The sequence below is a fragment of the Ahaetulla prasina genome, chromosome 14 (genome assembly GCF_028640845.1).
Source record: "Ahaetulla prasina isolate Xishuangbanna chromosome 14, ASM2864084v1, whole genome shotgun sequence".
NCBI classification, from domain to species: Eukaryota; Metazoa; Chordata; class Lepidosauria; order Squamata; family Colubridae; genus Ahaetulla; species Ahaetulla prasina.
The window spans coordinates 6,190,478-6,211,046 of NC_080552.1; the positions used below are offsets into that span (position 1 = coordinate 6,190,478).

A 20,569-nucleotide genomic window follows, 5' to 3' on the forward strand; every position below is an offset into this window, starting at 1 on the left:
CCGGTCAGCAAGTAAACAGCTCTTAACACGCAGCCTGGGAAAATGAGCTATATTTATAAAATGCTTCCAGGATAATGTCAGATGTGACTGGGGGCAAAGAAGTTGCAGGAGGCTGGAGAGCCCACTCAGAGTAATGCTTTTCCTAGAATGGGCATCCTCACACCAAAATAATCATAATGATTATCTAAACTGTGCAATGAACCATAACCGTCCCATAGGAACTGAAGCGGGGCTGCTTACATAATGCTGCACAAATTCTTTGCCCACCCCCCACCCCCCCGTCAGAAGCTATCAAATCATTCAGATGTGCAATGAAGGCTGGCAGCCAAGGGGAAGAGGAAATTGAGTTTGGGTCTCTCCTTGAAGGATTCTGAAACGCGAAGCATCTGGGGCAGGCAAAGTCATGCTTCGAGACGACCGTTTTGGGGAGTCACCTAAACGTGTTTGGAAATAACGCCATGACTGTTACGTCTTCTGTAGCTTCTGTTAAAATGACCAGAACAGCGCTCAGAAAGCTTGGCCGAACGCCCCTAAAAGAGGGAGAAAGAGGATGTACAGAAGGTATATTTCATAATCTACAATTTCTTAAATTTTAAGCAGCCCAGAGTCGTTGATTGAGATGGGCAGCTATAGAAACTGAAGGTAGGTAGGCAGGCAGACAGACAGACAGACAGACAGACAGATAGATCATAAACAAATGATAGATTAGATAGATTAGATAGGTAGACAGACAGACAGATGATAGATAGACAGATAGATTAGATACATAGATTAGATGGATGGATGGATGGATGGATGGATGGATGGATGGATGGATGGATAGATAGATAGATTGGGGTTTTTAGATTTCTAACCATTTTAATTTTCGGCCACACTGTATAATAAGTTTTTTAATTTACTTTTAATTGTACATTGTTTCTTTTTACCTTGGCTGTACACCGCCCTGAGTCCTTCGGGAGAAGGGCGGTCTATAAATCTAATAAAATAAATAAATAATAGATAGATAGATAGATAGATAGATAGATAGATAGATAGATAGATAGATAGATAGATAGGCAGGCAGACAGACAGACAGACAGACAGACAAACAGGCAATCTTCCCAATGCATCAGAAGGCAAGACAAGAAGCAATGGATGAAAACTAATCCAGGAGAGAAGCAACCTGGAATTAAGGAGAAATTTCCTAACAGTGAGAACAATTATCTAGTGGAATAGGTTGCCTTCAGAAGTCGTGGTGGCTCCATCACTGGAGGCTTTTAATAAGAGACTGGACAGCCATTTGTCTGGAATGGTATAGGACCTCCTGCCTGAGCAGAGGGCTGGACTCCAAGGTCTTACCCAAATCTGTTATTTTGGGGTTTTTTTATTTATCTCACTTGGAAACTCCCAAAATGTTATTGGTGCATAATATAGTTAAATTTATTCCTGAATTTGAATCATGCTGATGCCAGATGGTTTCATTGCCGATTGTGTCAACTAACTGTTCTTACGGAAAATTTTTGTCCAGGGCTACCTTGAGTGGTACAAAAACAAATTATGTTGATTTATTTTCATTTTGTTCTGGGGATTTGAAGGCATAGGGCAGTGGTTCTCAACCTTTATAGTGCTGCGACCCCTTTAATACAATTCCCCACGATGTGGCGACCCCAACCGTAAAGTTATTTTCATTTTGAATTTATCGCGCCTGAAGCCGTATTGGCTAGCGATCTGAACTGCTTGTGATTGCCTTGAGGACGGAGGCATTTAAGCGGAGACTCCTCCCCTATTAAGTTTATCGTGCCTGAAGCCAGATTAGGCTAGCGATTGGGAGGGATTGCAGCTGGCTTGAGAGGGAGACATCAGAGCAAAGATTTCTCTCTTTTTTAATTCATCGCGCCTGAAGCCGAATTCGGCTAGCGATTTGAAGAGCCTGCAGCTGGCTTGTGGGGTCAACCATGGGAGCGCGATTCTTCGACTCGCAAGTATACTTCCCATATTTCTGATGGTCTTAGGCGACCCCTGGCAAATTGTCATTCGACCCCCAGGTTGAGAACCGCTGGCATAGGAGGTGTTCCATTGACCCCCGTATTTATAGCTACTGCTAGACTCTTTTTAGGACCACATGTGCTATTTTCTCTTGATGGCCCACGGATTGCAACATCAAAGGGTTTTTATTTCATGTTGACCTCAACCATCTGCCAAAATAGCTACTCATATATTCAGAGAGCAGAAGTCTGGCTGAATGGGGCCAGGTGTCCTACTGTGATTTAGAGTCTAAGGCAGGGTTTCTCAAGCTTTAAGATGTGTGAACTTCAACTCCTAGAATTCCCTAGCCAGCGTTTGTTGAAGTTCACACATTTCAAAGTTGCTAAGGTTGAGAAACACTAGCCTGTAACAGGGGTCTCCAACCTTGGCAACTTGAAGACTTGTGGACTTCAACTCCCAGAATTCCTCAGCCAGTTTTGCTGGCTGAGGGATTCTGGGAGTTGAAGTCCACAAGTCTTCAAGTTGCCAAGGTTGGAGACCCCTGCTCTATAATAACTCCGTTATTATACAGGTCTAAATCAACCTCTGATGCTCTCTTCTTTGGAGCTGAAGAAGCTTCTTGGATGAGAAGCGAAACTTCTTCAAGGAAAAAAACAAAAACAAAGTCCAATTGCCTTTTGCAGAAAGCACCTTTGGGTCATCAAACAGAAAAAAATAATCATCTGATTCTTTCATTCGTGCAATGTTAAGCTTTCTTCTTAAAAAAAACCCAAGGCCTTTCCCACAGTACAGTTGAGAAAATAAGTGTGCTAAGCTATGAAAACTTTAAAAAGATATATATATAGGTATATATGTAATATATATATTAAAGTTAAAGGTTCCCCTTGCACATATGTGCTAGTCATTTCCGACTCTAGGGGGTGGTGCTCATCTCTGTTTCAAAGCCGAAGAGCCAGCGCTGTCCGAAGTTGTCTCCGTGGTCACGTGGCCGGCATGACTCAATGCCAAAGGAGAACGGAACGCTGTTACTTTCCCAAAGTAACAAAGGTGGTCCCTATTTTTCTACTTGCATTTTTACGTGCTCTCGAACTGCTAGGTTGGCAGAAGCTGGGACAAGTCACGGGAGCTCACCCCGTTACGCGGCACTAGGGATTCGAACTGCTGAACTGCTAACCTTTCGATCGACAAGCTTAGCATCTTAGTCCCTGAGCCAGAGACTGGATAGTCACTTATCTGAAATGGTATAGATCTCCTGCTTGAGCAGAGGGGTGGACTAGAAGACCTCCAAGGTCCTTTCCAGCTCTATTTCGATTGAATATGTTTCTGTGTCCTTTTTTTTTTAATGCACATTTTAAAACATCTTGTCTGAATTTATTTTGTCAGAGTGCGCACAGTGTGACTATTTTGAGACAACCCAGGAGCAAAATACAGTAAACAGGTTTGTCTTTCAAATAGTGGTTTATATACAAGGAATATATACCTATACACGTACTATACACGCAAAGTCTGGCAATCAATCTTCAACTATAGCATGGAAGCACACACGGAGAAAGAGAAGGCCCCAACAAACCTCTCTTCTAATACAGTCTCTTAAAGTGGTAAAGAGTCAAATAACCCTGCTGACTCATTACTAACACTGCATCATCGTTACACCATTACAGCAGCTGATCAGCTATTAAATCATCATTACCCTGACATATTTTACTTTTGTAAAAATGTTTTGTTTCTGTTGTGTCTCGTCCGATCTCACCCCAGCCGGGGTCTTCTTATCTGCTTCCGAACACGGAGGAATGTCCTAGTATGCCTCTCGGCCCCAGCCCTGGCTCCATGCCCAGACAGGCTGAAGAGGAAGAAATACCTCCAGCCCCCAACTCTGGCTCCATGCCCAGGCAAACGGAGCAACTAGACCCCTCCCCCTCCTCCACAGCATGTGAGCCTGAGGGAGGTCAATTGCCAACAGCTGCCGACTGGAGTGACCCTCGCGTCAGAAGACTTGATAGGCGGAGACAACAGAAGGAAGGGAGGGGCAGGCCTGGATAAGTGCTGAGTCATGGAGCCACACCCCATGGCCTATATAAAGGATCTGCTTTCTGGCATTCTCTGAGTCAGGCAAAGTCGAACATATCTTGCTGAAGTCACTTTCTGGTCTCCTGCCTGCCCTGAGGACTTTGCTAGAACTTTGGCAGAGCTGCAGAGGCACGCCTGATTCGGATTTCCCTGACCCGGCTGTCAGCGGAGGAGTGGGACACGACAGTTTCTGGAGTTTTCTATTTTAACCTTTTTTGAATAAAAACCAAGCATCTACCTTTTTATCATTTATCGATATAGGTATAGATATATGGATATACAAGTAATTCTTTACTTACAACAATTCCTTTAGTGACTGCTTAAAGTGACGATGGCACTGAAAATGTGACTTATGACTAATTTTCACACTTATGACCGTTGCAGCATCCCCACGGTGACATGATCAAAATTCAGGCGCCTAGCAACTGAGTCATGTTTATGACGGCTACAGCGTCCTGGGGTCATGTGATTCCCATTTGCAATCTTTTGCAATGAGCACAGCCAATAGGGAAGCCAGATTCACTTAACGACCGTGTTACTAACTTAACAACTGCAGTGATTCACTTAACAACTGTGGCACGTAAGGTGTTGTGGCCCGCCAGCAGCCAGCGGATCTGGCAGCAGATTCGGACAGTGAGGAGGCTGGGGAGGAACATGGGCCAGTCCTGGAGTCTGGGGAAGGCTCTGATGAGGGCTCTGCGTCGGAGGCAGAGATGGGGCCAGGGCCATCTGACAGTTATCAGCTTCCTTTGGAGTCAGACGTTAGTGAGGCAGATGAACAGCTGGAGCCTGTTCCCAGTGTTCGCATGCACAGAGTTGCCAGATGAAGGGAACAGCTAAGGAACAAGGGTCGACTTGGGAGTAAGGCCACAGGTGAACGAAGAAGGGTTCCTCCCAGAGGGAATAAAAGAGGAGCGAAAGGGGAGTGGAGTTTGCAGGAGACAGTTCATTCCTGCATTCTTGCCAAGTATTGCTGCGTCTGAAAGGTATCGGCCTGGCCAAGCCTGATAAAGGTTGGTAATTTTGAATTATCTTGAAAGACTGTGGGAGAGGAAAGACTTTGCTGGAGAGGAATTCACCGTAAATTAAATAAAAGGGTTTTATCGGGACGAGGACTCAGCTTCGTGCTGCTGGGGAAGCCCAGGTCAGAACATAAGATCGTAAAATGGGGCAAAACACAGTCAATAACTGTCTCACTTAACAGCAGAAATTTTGGGCTTGTAAGTCGAGGACAAATTGTATAATACTGTATATACATAGATATTTAAACTTTTTTTCCCGTCCCACTCACCTCCTGCGAACATCCTGGAACTCTGTTGCAGTGACCATGTTGCGTGCCGACTGAGTAGCATCAGGGCCATTGTATTCAATAGGATTTTTCTTCAGTCACAAAATGAACTTCTCTTCTCACTTCCAGCTAATGACCTGGAAAGAGAAATAGGCAAAATTACCTCCCTGGAAACCTGCTCAATAATTTTACCACGGAAGACCAGCAAAACAGGACTCTTCTCTTAAAAAAACACATCAGGAAGCCTCTAGAGTCTGGTTTGCAAAACCAACGAATCAGTAAATGGTGCATTTGTGGCCAAATATCTCTCAGGTTGCAATTTTCTAAGCTTCAGCTGGTTACTGAAATGTTTCTGAAATGTTTCTGTCTTTGGCCAAAACCTGAACTACAAATGAACCAAACCAGACCACATCTAGAGTCCTGCATCCAGTTTTCGTCACCACAGTATAAAAAAGATGTTGAGACTCTAGAAGTGCAGAGAAGGGCAACCAGGATGATCAGAGGAACAGGAGACTAAAACATATGCAGAACGGTTGACTGGGCCTGGCTAGTCTAGTGAAGAGAAGGACCAGGGGAGACATGATAGCAGTCTTCCAATATTTGAGGGGCTGCTACAGAGAGGAGGAAGGGGGTCAAGCTATTTTCCAAAGCACCTGAAGGCCAGACAAGGAGTCATGGATGGAAACTGAACACGGAGAGATCCAACCTGGAAATAAGGAGAAGTTTTCTGACAGCGAGAACCATCAACCAATGGAACAGAAGTTGCCTTCGGAAGTTGTGGGAACTTCATCACTGGAGGCTTTCCAGAAGAGACTGGACTGCCATCTGTCAGAAATGGTGTAAGGTCTCCTGCTTGGGTGGGGGGTTGGACTAGATGACCTACAAGGTCCCTTCCAACTCTGTTAATCTGTTAAATTGTCGGACCTGCCCACAGCTTGTATCACTAAGTAAAAACAATTCTTGGCTCATTGAGAAAGGCATCAGTGGTGGGTTGCTACCGGTTCGCCCCAGATCGGACGAACTAGTAGCGGCAGCAAAAGGCTCTGCCCACCTGCTTCTGAGCATGCGCAGAAGCATCATGCGCACAGGCGAGCGCCCACGAGTGAACCGGTAGCAACGGGTTTTGAAACCCGACCCTGAAAGGCATAGCTTTATTAGAGAACACGGGTGTTGCAGCATTGCAAAGCTAGAACTCGGAATCGCGTGCCAAAATCCCTAAGTTCTACTTTTCCCTCCCTTCACTCTCTCTCATTGCCCACCCCAATATCATCAATCAGTTTCAAGTAAGATGTTTTCATAATGGTCAATCCAAATACAGTTTGGTACCCAACTCCCTTTCTTTCTTTCTGCTGGGTAACCTTGAGGCATCGCCTCAGGAAATGCAGCATTTACTTTCGTTTCCCCAAGCCTTCCGCCCTTCCTTCCTTCCCACAGTTCATGCCAGGCTGTCACTGCATAGCGGCAAAGCCACAAGCAAGCAGCTGACACAAATGGTTCTTCTTGAAAACCTCCAGTGATGGGAGCACCCAGAAATTTCCTTGGTTCGTGATTGGATCTTTCTTTAATGATCTTATTATTCTGTTATCTTCCACCCGCAGTTTCTCATCCAGGGCCTCTGTGATTTGGAGAACGTCAAAAGGAGATAAATGGCCCTGAATATGCTGAATATTTTCCATTGATTCTGTTCATGCTCATTCAGCTGGATGAGCTAGTTTTGAAAATATATTTCCATGTTTAACATTAGGTTATAAGGTAAAATACAAAAGTAAATAGGAAGACACAGTGGGGGGGGGGTACAGGTAGGGGGAGAGAAAAGTGAGGAGAAATGTCGACTTCTGACTCCCTCTGTTGCAATAAAAAAAAAGAAGCATTAACATCAACCTATAACTTTTCCTTTTTCCATAATAATATAAACTAGCCATGTCAATCTTATCTGTATACCAATGACTGCATCTCTAACGATCCATCTGTTAAACTATTGAAGTTTGCAGATGACACAACAAGTGATCGGTCTCATTCGAGACAATGATGAATCCGCATACAGACAGGAGGTTGAACAACTAGCCTCATGGTGTGACTGGAACGATCTGGAACTGAACACACTCAAAACTGTAGAAATGGTGGTAAAATTTAGGAGAAACCCTTCCATACTTCCACCTCTCACAACAATAGACAACACAGTATCAACAGTAGAGACCTTCAAATTTCTAGGTTCTACCATATCGCAAGATCTAAAATGGACAGCTAACATCAAAAATGTCATCAAAAAAGGACAACAAAGAATGTTTGTTTCTGTGTCAACTCAGAAAGCTCAAACTGCCCAAGGAGCTGCAGATCCAGTTCTACAGAGGAATTATTGGGTCTGTCATTTGCACCTCTATAACTGTCTGGTTCGGTTCTGCAACCCAACAAGACAGACACAGACTTCAGAGGAGGCAGAAAAAACAATGGCTACCAACCTGCCTTCCATTGAGGACCTATATACTGCACGAGTCAAAAAGAGGGCTGTGAAAATATCTACAGACCCCTCGCATCCTGGACATAAATTGTTTCAACTCCTACCCTGAAAACAACACTACAAAGCACTGCACACCAGAACAACTAGACACAAGAACAGTTTTTCCCCGAATGCCATCACTCAACAAATAATTCCCTCAACACTGTCAAACTATTTACTAAATCTGCACTACTATTAATCTTCTCATCGTTCCCATCACTCATCTCCTTCCACTTATGACTGTATGACCGTAACTTTGTTGCTTGTATCCTTACAATTTATATTGATATTGTTTTCTGATTGCTTATTTGTACCCCATGGTTATCATTAAGTGTTGTACCTTATGATTCTTGATGAACGTATCTTTTCTTTTATGTACACTGAGGGCATATGCACTAAGACAAATTCCTTGTGCGTCCAATCACACTTGGCCAATAAAAAATTCCATTCCATTCCATTCCACCCCAAATCAAAGTTTCATTTTGAAGCTGTCTCCATGTGGAAACAAAGGTACTTATAATTCTTTCCTTTAACCCAAACGGACAATTTAGCAATTTATAGAGTGGTATTAGTACCTCACTTGATCTTGATTGTTTTCCTCTGTTAATGCGACTTAGGACTGTATTGGCTTTTTTTTGGCTGCCACTATTGGCTCATATTTAGCTGGTTGTCCACTAAGTGTGGACAAATGTGACATCCCACCTTTGAGTGGGATGACATAAGGTCTCTTGCCTCGAGCAGGGGGTTGGACTAGAAGACCTCTAAGGTTCCTTCTATCCCTAGGATTCTATGTGCTATGCTGAAAACAACCATCCCCAAGGATTCTTGGCAGAAAATGCAACAAAAATAAATACGGAACATAAATAACCTGAACTGGTTGGCCAGGAATCTCCAGGACCAGAAATGCAGAAGGAATTTCAAACCCAGCTTTCCAGTAAGGAACTTCCGGTGTTTTTCCGTGTTGTTTTTATGATTCTACGTTGCTAGAATTTCATCCAGAGTTTAGACGGCAGGCAATTCCAACTTTCAGGCTGCAAGATTACCTCATGTTCTCAAAAAGCCTGAATTTAAATCCGTTGCTCAGCTACAGGCAATTTTCATCATTTCTAAATCCTTTGGCGGCTGCTGTTTAAAACCACTCAGCCTTGGATTAACATCAATACAAGGCAGTGAATTTAAAACACTTAATTAAAATGCTAGAAACATCCCCTTGTGCTCCTCTCTACCCTGTTCCCTTTAAAAAAAAAAAAGCAACCACAAGCGAAATTCAGTCAACAAGTCCAGATTCAAATTCAGAAAAACGCTCCCACGGACTCCGATGACAGATAAGCAAATACAAAACTTCCTCCTTAAATTAAAAAACTAGATTTTATTTTATTTTTTTGCAGCTGCTCAGGTTGATTTGACAAACGGAGCAGATCAATTTAAAGGCTGGTTTGGGTTGTTTCTTTGCTTTTTATCTTCTAAGAAAATGCAGCTTGCTTCAAATGCTACAGTCATATTGGAGACCCCACATTTCAAAGCACATATTCTGGTGAAAGAACTGCAGCAGCATCGTAAGCCGCACTATGCACCAACCACAGTTCCGTGCAGAAGGCATTCCTGCCCGCCTGAACAAACCTTGAAAAACTACATAGACTTCTGCAAAGCTTTTGACTCAGTAGTACACGATAAACTTCTCCTTAAACTAACATACTATGGCATCTCAGGACCCCTCCACAAATGGATATCTGCTTTTCTGTCTAACAGACAACAAGTGGTCAAAATTGGCAATGCTTTATCAAATCCTGTTCCTGTCAAGAGTGGCGTTCCTCAAGGCAGCGTCCTTGGACCAACACTCTTTATTCTATACATTAATGATCTTTGTGACCATATCTCAAGTAATTGTGTTCTCTTTGCTGACGATGTCAAACTATTTAACACCACAGACAACACTTCTATCATTCAAAACGACCTTGACCATCTAACCGCTTGGTCTAAAAATTGCAGCTCCAAATTTCAACCAGCAAATGCTCAGTCTTACATATAGGAAAAAAGAACTCTAAAACTAAGTACATACTAGATGGACATTACCTTACAGACGACCCCCATCCCGTTAAAGACCTTGGAGTTTTCATGTCAAATGATCTAAGTGCCAAAGCCCACTGCAACTACATAGCAAAAAAAGCTCTAAGAGTTGTAAACCTAATTTTGCGTAGCTTCTTTTCCAAAAACACCACACTTCTAACCAGAGCATATAAAACATTTGCTAGACCAATTCTAGAATACAGCTCACCTGTTTGGAACCCTCACCACATCTCTGACATCAATACAATTGAACGTGTCCAGAAATATTTTACAAGAAGAGTTCTCCATTCCTCTGAAAACAACAAAATACCTTATCCCACCAGACTTGAAATCCTAGGCTTAGAAAACTTGGAACTCCGTCGCCTTCGACAACACCTAAGTTTAACTCACAGAATCATCTATTGTAATGTCCTTCCTGTCAAAGACTACTTCAGCTTTAATTGCAATAATACAAGGGCAACCAATAGATTTAAACTTAATGTAAACCGCTTTAATCTAGATTGCAGAAAATATGACTTCTGCAACAGAATCATCAATGCTTGGAATACTTTACCTGACTCTGTGGTCTCTTCCCATAATCCTAAAAGCTTTAACCAAAAACTTTTTACTATTGACCTCACCCCATTCCTAAGAGGACCATAAGGGGCGTGCATAAGCGCACAAACGTGCCTACCGTTCCTGTCCTATTGTTTTTCTTTTCTTCTTCCTATATATGTTTATATGTGTATATACTATATAATCTTTTTGTATGATGTTGTGACAAAATAAATAAATAAATAAATAAATAAATAAAATCTTGCATTTATTTTTACCGTAGCCGTTTCCTGCCTAACTAAATCTTAGTGTGGGTCAGAGGTGGTTCAATTGCTGGCAGTCGGAATTTCATCTACTACGCTGACCCACAGACTCAACTGGTTGGTGCTACTACATCTTACGATTCTTCCTCGAGGTTCATTCCAACGGGGTTACCCAATACATTTAGTCCTCGAGGTAGGATCATAACCAGTGGTGAGATTCAAATAATTTAACAACCGGTTCTCTGCCCTAATGACCAGCTGGGTGGGCGTGGCCAGGGAGTGTGACAGGCAGCACTCAGCCTCCTGGACTCCCCGGGAGCAAAAACGGGCTGCGGAGGGGATGCACCGCCCCCCCCGTGCCCCGTTTAGAAGCCTCCTGGGAGCAAAAACGGGCTGCGGAGGGGATGCACCGCCCCCCCCCGTGCCCCGTTTAGGGCCTAGTAGGCCTCCCAGAAGCCTCCTGGGAGCAAAAACGGGCTGCGGGGGGCTGCACCGCACCCCTTGTACCCCATTTTGGGCCTTGGAGGCCTTTTTGCACTTATCTGGGAGCCAAAATGGGGCGTGTGGGGACTCCTGGAAGGGGAGGGGAGGGGCCAGTCAGCAATTTAACTACCGGTTTGTCCGAACCGCCCCAAACCGGCTGAATCCCACCTCTGATCACAAAGGTAAAGGTAAAAGTTCCCCTCGCACATACGTGCTAGTCGTTGCCGACTCTAGGGGGCGGTGCTCATCTCCGTTTCAAAGCCAAAGAGCCAGCGCTGTCCGAAGACGTCTCCATGGTTATGTGGCCGGCATGACTCAATGCCAAAGGCGCATGAAATGCTGTTACCTTCCCACCAAAGGTGGTCCCTATTTTTTCTACTTGCATTTTTACGTGCTTTCGAACTGCTAGGTTGGCAGAAGCTGGGACAAGGAACGGGAGCTCACCCCGTTATACGGCAGCACTAGGGATTCGAACCGCCGAACTGCTGACCTTTCGATCGACAAGCTCAACGTCCTAGCCCCTGAGCCACCGCATCCCTGATCATAAATGACCCCAAAATTTATACTGTGAAGTTAAACATTTGTTAAATGCCCCATTTTACGATGTTTCTCTCCACAGTTCTTATCATTGCATTGGTTAAGTTAGTAACATGGTTGTTCAGGGAATCTGAATTCAACATGGACTTTGCCGGTCAGACGGTCGGAAAATCAGATCATGTGACCACCCCTCCCAGGACACTGCAACCGTCATAAATATTAAACATCTGAATTTTGACCAGGTGACCATGGAGATGGTGCAACGGTCGTAAGTGTGAAAAACAGTCCTAAGTCACTTTTTTTCAGTGCCGTCATAACTTTGAATGGTCACTAAATGAACTGTTGTAAGTGGAGGACTTCCAATGTCTGGTTTCTCAGCTCAGAAAAATCAGGACTTTGGATAACAACCTTTGAGTCAGATTTCACTGTCTCCAAGCATTGAAGACGATTGCATAATTTTACTCAGGTCAACAAATACATTAGCCTTTTCCCCCCTTCTGTTCAATCATCTCCAATTCTTAGAAACCAACTGGACAAGTCCCCTGCAGTCTCTTTGGCAAGATTTTCAGAAGTGTTTTTCTGACAGTGAGAACAATCAACCAGTGGAACAGAAGTTGCCTTCGGAAGTTGTGGGAGCTTCATCACTGGAAGCTTTCAAGAAGAGACTGTCAGGCATGGTGTAGGGCAGTGATGGCTAAATGGACCCAGTGCCCAAAGCATGTGTGCGTGCCCGATCCCCCAAAATGCAATGCGTGCATGGCCCCCTGCATGCGCCCCGCCCTCCCAAGCGCCCGGCCTCCTGCATGCGCCCTTCCCCCTGCCCATGTGCAGCAGAGACCCAATGACCAGCTGGTCGGTGTGAGGCAGGCGTGCATGCGCAGTGGAGCTGAACTGGGGCGACGGCTCATGTGCCCACAGAGAGGGTGCTGTGTGCCCCCTCTGGCACGTGTGCCATAGGGTGACCATCATGGGTGTAGGGTGTTGTGTCTCGTCCGATCTCACCACAGCCGGGGCCTTCTTATCTGCTTCCGAACACGGAGGAATGTCCTAGTATGCCTCCCGGCCCCAGCCCTGGCTCCATGCCCAGACAGGCTGAAGAGGAGGAAGTATTTCCAGCCCCCAGCTCTGGCTCCATGCCCAGGCAAACGGAGCAACTAGACCCCTCCCCCTCCTCCACAGCATGTGAGCCTGAGGGAGGTCAATTGCCAACAGCTGCAGACTGGAGTGACCCTCGCGTCAGAAGACTTGATAGACGGACGCAACAGAAGGAAGGGAGGGGGAGGCCTCGATAAGTGCTGAGTCATGGAGCCACACCCCATGGCCTATATAAAGGACCTGCTTTCTGGCATTCTCTGAGTCAGGCAAAGTCTAAACATATCTTGCTGAAGTCACTTTCTGGTCTCCTGCCTGCCCTGAGGACTTTGCTAGGACTTTGGCAGAGCTGCAGAGGCACACCTGATTCGGATTTCCCTGACCCGGCCGTCAGCGGAGGAGTGGGACACGACATCGGGTCTCCTGCTTGGGCAGGGGGTTGGACTAGATGATTTACAAGGTCCCTTCCAACTCTGTCGATCTGTTAAAGTGTCTAGTCCTTCTCTTATCCACCGTTTCTCCAGTCTCCTTCTGAGGCTTTTCTTTAAAAATTTCTAAATGAACTGACAGGAAAGGGGCCAAGCCACGGATGTCCTGTCACATCTGGTTTGACTCTCCGCAGAAATCTGGGTTTGCACACAGTTGGATCCTGATTTAACCCCAAATCTCAGCCATTCGGAGATGAAGCTGGCCGCTGAAGAGATCACCCTTTATTTGTGCCATAGCTGAAGGGGGAGAGAGCAGCCTTCTCCAACCAGATGCCCTCCAAGTGAATTGCACCCATCATTCCTTGTTAGCTAAGCGGCCTGCTTCAACAGAGCAAAGTAGATTGGTTTTTTGTAGGCTACATTTTGGCAATCACGTGAAACGTTTTCCAGATTGAATGGGTACAGCCCTGTGGAAAGCCCACTGCCTGCCTGCAGAAGAACGAAAGATTTTGAGGGAACATTAAAAAGGCAGGATATTATATTTCCCTAAAGGAGAAATGGAGAAACATGTTTTTAGAGGCAGGACGCAGCCCCCAAGTCTTTCTTAACAGCCCACAGCAGATGCCAGCACTTAAGAGATTAAAGAGCTTATTGAAAGAGGAAGACGAGTATCTAGATGGTTCTATTCATAAGCAAAGCGAACACTGCAGGCAGAAATCCATTCAAGGCAGGACATTTCAAAACTCCTTGCGGCAGAGCTAACAAAGGCAGAATGGTAGGATTAGAAAGCAGCTCCCTCACCCAATATCCAACACAGGACGGAAGCCATTAAGCCACAATAGGAATTGGCCAACACTCTTTTAGAACACAAGTCCCTTCATTGCACCACCCCAAGAAGAGTTAAAACTTCAAAGCCACAGCAACCTATAAAGATCCATCCACTCCTTCAACCATTTGTTCGGCTGACGCAGAACTGCACCACTGTTTTTGTGGTTCTCTTCAATCAACCCATCTTTCCAATCAAGTCTCCATGTTGTTTCCAGTGCCTTGCTCCCAGCTTGGAACTGGGCCTAGATATTTCTTCCAACAGCCTTTTGAAAAAGCTCCATCGAATAACATAAGAATTGGTTGGTGAAATTTAATGAGAGATAAAATAATGAAGCATTGTCCCATTTCTGAGCTGGGATGGAGGAACATCCTGGAAGTGCTAATCCATTACATTATATTTTAAGAAACCCCTTTAAAATATCCATTAGAGGAAAAGGCCCATTTTCTTCCTTCTTCTTTGTAAAGATTTCTTAGTTGGCTATTGAAGGAAGTTAGCACCCACTCCTCTTAGAAGAATGAAATATTTTAGGAAATAATATTAAAAACGCAGAATATTGTATTTCCCTGGATGAGAAAAGGAGAAACACGTTTTTGAAGACAAAGAGCAGCTCCCTGCCCCCAGCAGATATTCAGTGCACATTAAGAAAGACTGGGCCAGCCTATCTACAAGACAAAAGGCCTCCAGCTGTAGGATGATGGGATTAAGACATGATCCTCCAGGACATAATAGGATTATCTATCTATCAGCAGAGCTCACCACATGGCACAACCAAGCCCCTACATTACATCAGCCCAAGGTTCAACTAAACTTGACATGACCCCACATGGCCCCGTGGGAGTCTGACAGCAACCAATAGAATACATGCTCTTGGCATAGGAACAGGAAGCTCAAGTTCAAAGCCCAAGAGAGGGTATAAATACCCCTCACTCTCCACTCCATGTGATCAGCTACCCAGAATCACACGTGCTTGATGGTTCTGCTTCACCATTAAACTATCCTTCCAAGCAGCCTCCATGTTTCCAGTGTCTTTCTCCCCGCTTGGAACTGAACCCAGATGGATATTTCTTCCAGCACTATGGTTTTCTTCTACCCTATCCATTTTTTTTCCTCCATCCTTTTAAATATCTCTCCAATTACATCATTATTGTCTCCATCAAAGTCCATGGCAGGGTGCTTTCTAAACCAGGGGTCACCAACCTTTTGGACCTCAGGGATCACTAAATTCATAATTTTAAATCCCACGGACCACTAAAATGATCTGCCTAATGACCCGCTGGATAGGCGTGGCTAGGTGGTCATGTGACTGGGTGGGCAGGGCCAACTCGATGTCACTCACATTGAGGGGCACCTTGCCAGCTTCTACTCACCCCTCCCCTCCCAGCCACTCCTCGCTTCCCCGCCCAGGCTCCTTAGGGCCCCAACAGGAAGCAGTTGTTGGAGCTAAGCAGCCACCATGAGAAAGAGTTGGCAAAACAGCTGGCTCAGGTCAAATTGGATCTGACCGAGAAGGAGGCTCAGTAGAAGCACCTCACTGAGGACTAAGAGCACAGGCTTTCCAAGCAGAGGGAAAATTTTCTCACGGACCACTAGTGGTCACCAACTGGTGACCACTGTTCTAAACAATTGTTTCCTTGCTGGACTAGATCCTTGCACAGCCTCACAGCCAACCCTCTGGATGCATCAGTGCTCACGAAAATTGAAAAAAAAAAAATCCAACAACCCCAATCAGAGCTACCAACAGATTTAAACTTAATGTCAACCGCTCCAGTTTAGATTGCAGAAAACACGATTTCTGTAACAGAATTATCTATGCTTGGAATGCATTACCTGACGTTGTGGTCTCTTCTCATAACCCCAAAAGCTTTATTCAAAATCTATCCACTGTTGACCTCACCCCATTCCTAAGAGGACTTTAAGAGGCGTGCATAAGAGCGCAAACGTGCCTACCGTTCCTGTCCTATTGTTTCTTCCCCTATATATATATATATGCTTATACTACCTTGTTTCTCCTCATATATATGTTTATATATTATATAATCTTTTGTGTTATGCTTGTGTATATTGTTATGACAAAATTAAATAAATAAATTAAAAAAAATCATTTGCGGAAAACTGTTCAGTACGGGAGAGGAATTTGGCCACATTTTACAGACGGATCATTTTCATATTGATGATAGCAAACCGAGAGGGAGGATAAATGCACTGTAAAAGGTTGCCTTGTGCTTTCCCCCCCCCCCCATCCTCCCCGGTGCTAAGGTTGTTGCTGCACGCGGGCGTTGCATTGTGCAAACACACTTCAACGTAGCTGAATATAGCTAAGCAACATGGTTGAAGCTGTGCCCGGCTAAACGCGCGTGGGTGAACCGACCCTCAGAGCTGGCTTCCTTGGACATATTTCCTTTTTCCCCAAACAAGAGAAATGACTCTGAGATTGTTACTGTGTTCCAGTGCTGCCCAAAGCGCCAAAGGAGATGTGACGTGCCAGCACCATGGTCAATACGGGGGGTGGGGGAGAGAGAATGAAATCCGGTTAGAAAACCTCTTTTCTTTGCACAAAGGCTCAGCACACACAGCCACTGTTGGGTGCCAACCTTTGCACACAATGCGAGTCCCTGCAGCGCCTCTCACTCCCCCCACCTTCCTTCCTTCCATACCCGGGGAGGCCTGGCTTATTCCAAGTGGGTTGCCATAGCACCCATAATGGGACAGGAATGGGAGCAAGGGATGGGGGGGGGGGGAAGGCTGGAAGCAATGAAGGGGAAGGGAAGGGGAGCTGTGTACCATCAATCTCCTGGCAACTGCTTCATCTCAGCAATTACCAGGTTGCTGTAGTAACCACCCAGAAAAAAAGTCAGGCAGGAAATTTGCAATTCTTCCTTCTATCTAAGATAATGGTGGAAAGAAATGAATGGGGCAAAATAGAATTTGGAGATGGTTAAAATTAGATCTTCTCCGGCTCTGCACGGAACTATTTCTGAAAGGAAGAAACGCTTCTGTCCAGCTAAAAGTTTGCTAAATAAAAAGAGAAAGAAGCCCTCCTTTTATTATGGCTATTAACTGCTGATATTACAGCAACATTTTGCTTTCCAAATTTTTCACTGCCACTTCTCCAACTTCCCACATCCTACAGGTAATCCTCAACTTACGACCGCACCCGAGCCCAAAATTTATGTTGCTAAGTGAGACAGTTGTTCAGAGATTTCTGTCCCTATTTTACAACTTTCGTTGACACAGTCGTTAAGCAAATCATTGCAGTTGCTAACTTAGTAACTAGCAGGGGTGAAATGCTCCCGGTTCGGACTGGATCACTTGATCCGGTAGTGATGGCAGCAGGTGGTTTGGAGAATCGGTAGCAAAAATCCCTTCCCCTCCCAATGCCCAGCTGAACCACACAATCATCAGAGGATTTTTTTTTTTACTTTTAAAAGCATTTTTTTCTCCGGCCGAAAAAATGCTTTTAAAAGTAAAAAAAAAAGCCTCTGACGATCAGGCAACTCAGCTGGGATCGCCAGAGCCTTTTAAAAGCATTTTTTCTACCTCTTTGGAGGTTGTAGAAAAAATGCTTTTAAAAGGCTCTGACGATCCCAGCTGAGTTGCCTGATCATCAGAGGCTTTTTTTTTCTTTTAAAGGCAAAATGCTTTTAACAGAAAAGAAAAGCCTCCCACCAGCTGGGATCGCCAGAGCTTTTTAAAAGCATTTTTTCTACAATCTCTTCGGCCAAAGATTGTAGAAAAAATGCTTTTAAAAGTAAAAAAAAAAGTTGGCCACCCCCCATCCCGTCACATTACCCCACCACCAAGTCAACCGCAGAACCGGTAGTAACAAATTTCACCACTAGCCCAAAGTCATCCAGCAGGCTTTCATGCCTAAAGCAGAACTTGAACTCGTGCTCTCCTACTTTCTAGCCTGGTGCCTTTACTATTTTTCCCAGGGGAACTTCGCCTGCTTCTCTCTGGTTTCCTGTGGCAGCTTTTTGAGTGACCAGAGTAGCTTCTGCTACTAGATTGAGAACTGAACCTGGATCTCACCTTTTTAACTCTTCCTAATTGTTGTGCCCGGCTATTTTTCAATCTTTTTCAACATTCAAGAAATGCATGTATTCCATCTTTCAAGTTTGATCAGTTATTGCAACTCTAGAATAGACGCAATAGCCCACCACAGTATTCAACCATTCAAACTTAAATGGTTTTTAAATTAAGTTGTTGCAGTTGTTTGTTGCAGTTTGTTGCAGTAAAGTCCTCTGTTAGCACCAGTAAAGTCCTCTATTAGCACCAATTCTTAGACCTGCCTGTCAAGCAAGGGGCCTGCGTTGTTTGCTTTCCTTTGGAAAATGACTCATCAAATTATGTTGTTTGTATGATATTTGCTTTGTTTATAGTTGCCGGAGAAAACTGTCAAACCAGGAATCTGTACAGCCGAGGCTCTAACTGCGTTCTCAAAATAGGTATAGAGACTCAATGACTTGGTAAATTTTTAAAAAGCCCAACTCAACTTTAGTTGTTTCAGTTTTTATTTTATTCTAAATGATGCTAATCCTTGATTTACAACTATTTCTTTAGTGACCATTGAAAGTTATCACAGCACTGAAGAAAGTTCTTGTTAATTAGATTAACAGAGTTGGAAGGGACCTTGTAGGTAATCTAGTCCAACCCCCCACCCCAGCAGACCCTACACCATTTCTGACAGATGGCAGTCCAGTCTCTCATTGAAAGCTTCCAGGGATGAAGCTCCCGCAACTTCTGAAGGCAACTTCTGTTCCATTGGTTGGTTGCTCTCACTGCCAGAAAATTCCTCCTTATTTCTAGGTTGTTATTATTATTATTATTATTATTATTATTATTATTATTATTATTATTATTATTATTATTATTATTTATTATTATTATATTTGTATACCGCCCATCTCCCGAAAGACTCAGGGCGGTTCACAGCCAAAAAAACAACAACAGAAAACATATAATACATATAAACAGCTAAAAGAATAGACAGTTAAATTCAATTGATGCCCTAAAACTTTTAAATACAAATTTAAAACCTCATTTAAACCCCTTTTTTAAAAATCCCAATTTAAAAACTACGTTCAAGCTAGTCCTGCTCTTCGAAACAGCAATGTCTTCAGCTCGCGGCGGAAGGACCTGAGATCGGGGAGTTGACGAAGCCCCAGAGGGAGCTCGTTCCAGAGGGTAGGGCCCCCTTAGAGGTTGAATCTCTCCTTGATCAGTTTCCATCCATTGTTCCTTGTCTGGCCTTCAGGTGCTTTGGAAAATAGCTTGACCCCTTTCCTCCTCTCTGTGGCAGCCCCTCAAATATTGGAAGACTGCTATCCTGTCTCCCCTGGTCCTTCTCTTCACTAGACTAGCCAGGCCCAGCTCCTGCAACCGTTCTTCATATATATTTAGCCTCCAGCCCCTTAATCATCTTTGTTGCTCTTCTCTGCACTCTTTCTAGCGTCTCAACATCTTTTTTATAGTGTGGGGACCAATACTGGATGCAGTATTCTAGGTGTGGTCTTACTAAGGCTTTATAGCGTGGTATTAGTACCTCCCTTGATCTTGATTGTATCCCTCTGTTAATGCAGCTTAGGATAGTGCTATCGGATAGTGAACCAATTAGAGGCTGAAGCACTATGGGACGCTGACAGACCCTGATTCCCCAGTCCACGGATTCAGCCGAATAATTGAATTGAGAAAGATCAGGGACTTTCATCCAGACTTAAATCAGACACTATTTCCCTGCTTTTATTACAAGAAATGCAGTCCTAGGTTTGCAATAACAGAGAGAGTTGAAGTCCACAAGTCTTGAAGTTGTCAAGGTTGGAGACCCCAACCTTACTAGACTATAGTATTTATAGTATAAGACCACATTTGGAATAATGCATCCAGCTTTGGGTGCCGCAATATAAAAACAGATGTTTTGACTCTGGAACAAATGCAGAGAAGAAGAACAAGAATGATGAGGAGGCTGGAGGATGAAACATAGGAAGAATGGTTGAAGGAACTGGGTATGTCTAGTCTAGTGGAAAGAAGGACTAGGGGAGGTAAGATAGCAGTGTCCGAGTATTTGAGGGGCTGCCACAAAGATGAGGGGGGCAAACTATATTCCAAAGTGCCTGAGAGCAGGACAAGAAGCAATGGGTGGAATTTGATCAAGGAGAGAAGCAACCTAGAACAAACCAGCAATTTCTTATCAGTGAGAACAAGAAACCGGTGGAAAGACTTGCGTTCGGAAGCTGTGGGTGCTCCCTCACTTTAAGAGGAGATCAGAAAGCCATTTGTCCAGAATGATAGAGAGCAGTGGTGGCTAACCTTTTTCTCGTTGTGTGCCGAAAGTATGTGCGTGCGCCTCCTGTACATGTATGCATGACCCCCCCGCATGCTCCCCCCATGCATGTGCACATGACCCCCATCCCCATTTTTGGCCTAGCAGGCCTCCCTGCAGCCTCCTGGGCCCAAAAACGGGTTGTGGGGGGCTCGCCGCATGTCCCGTGCTCCACTCCCGCCCCCCACGCATGCACGCAC

The 20,569-nt window shown here is 44.5% G+C and overlaps 1 protein-coding gene across 2 annotated transcripts in view; it reads right to left on the reverse strand.

The window, feature by feature from the left end:
• Positions 1–20,569, reverse strand: part of ABAT (4-aminobutyrate aminotransferase) — an 82,211-nt gene that overhangs the window by 43,543 nt on the left and 18,099 nt on the right. For both annotated transcript variants that reach the window (XM_058157293.1, XM_058157292.1), the window contains exon 2: positions 5,324–5,457. In XM_058157293.1, coding sequence (XP_058013276.1) covers positions 5,324–5,393 — 70 coding nt within the window. In that variant the 5' untranslated portion in view covers positions 5,394–5,457. The remainder of the gene's footprint in view (positions 1–5,323; positions 5,458–20,569) is intronic.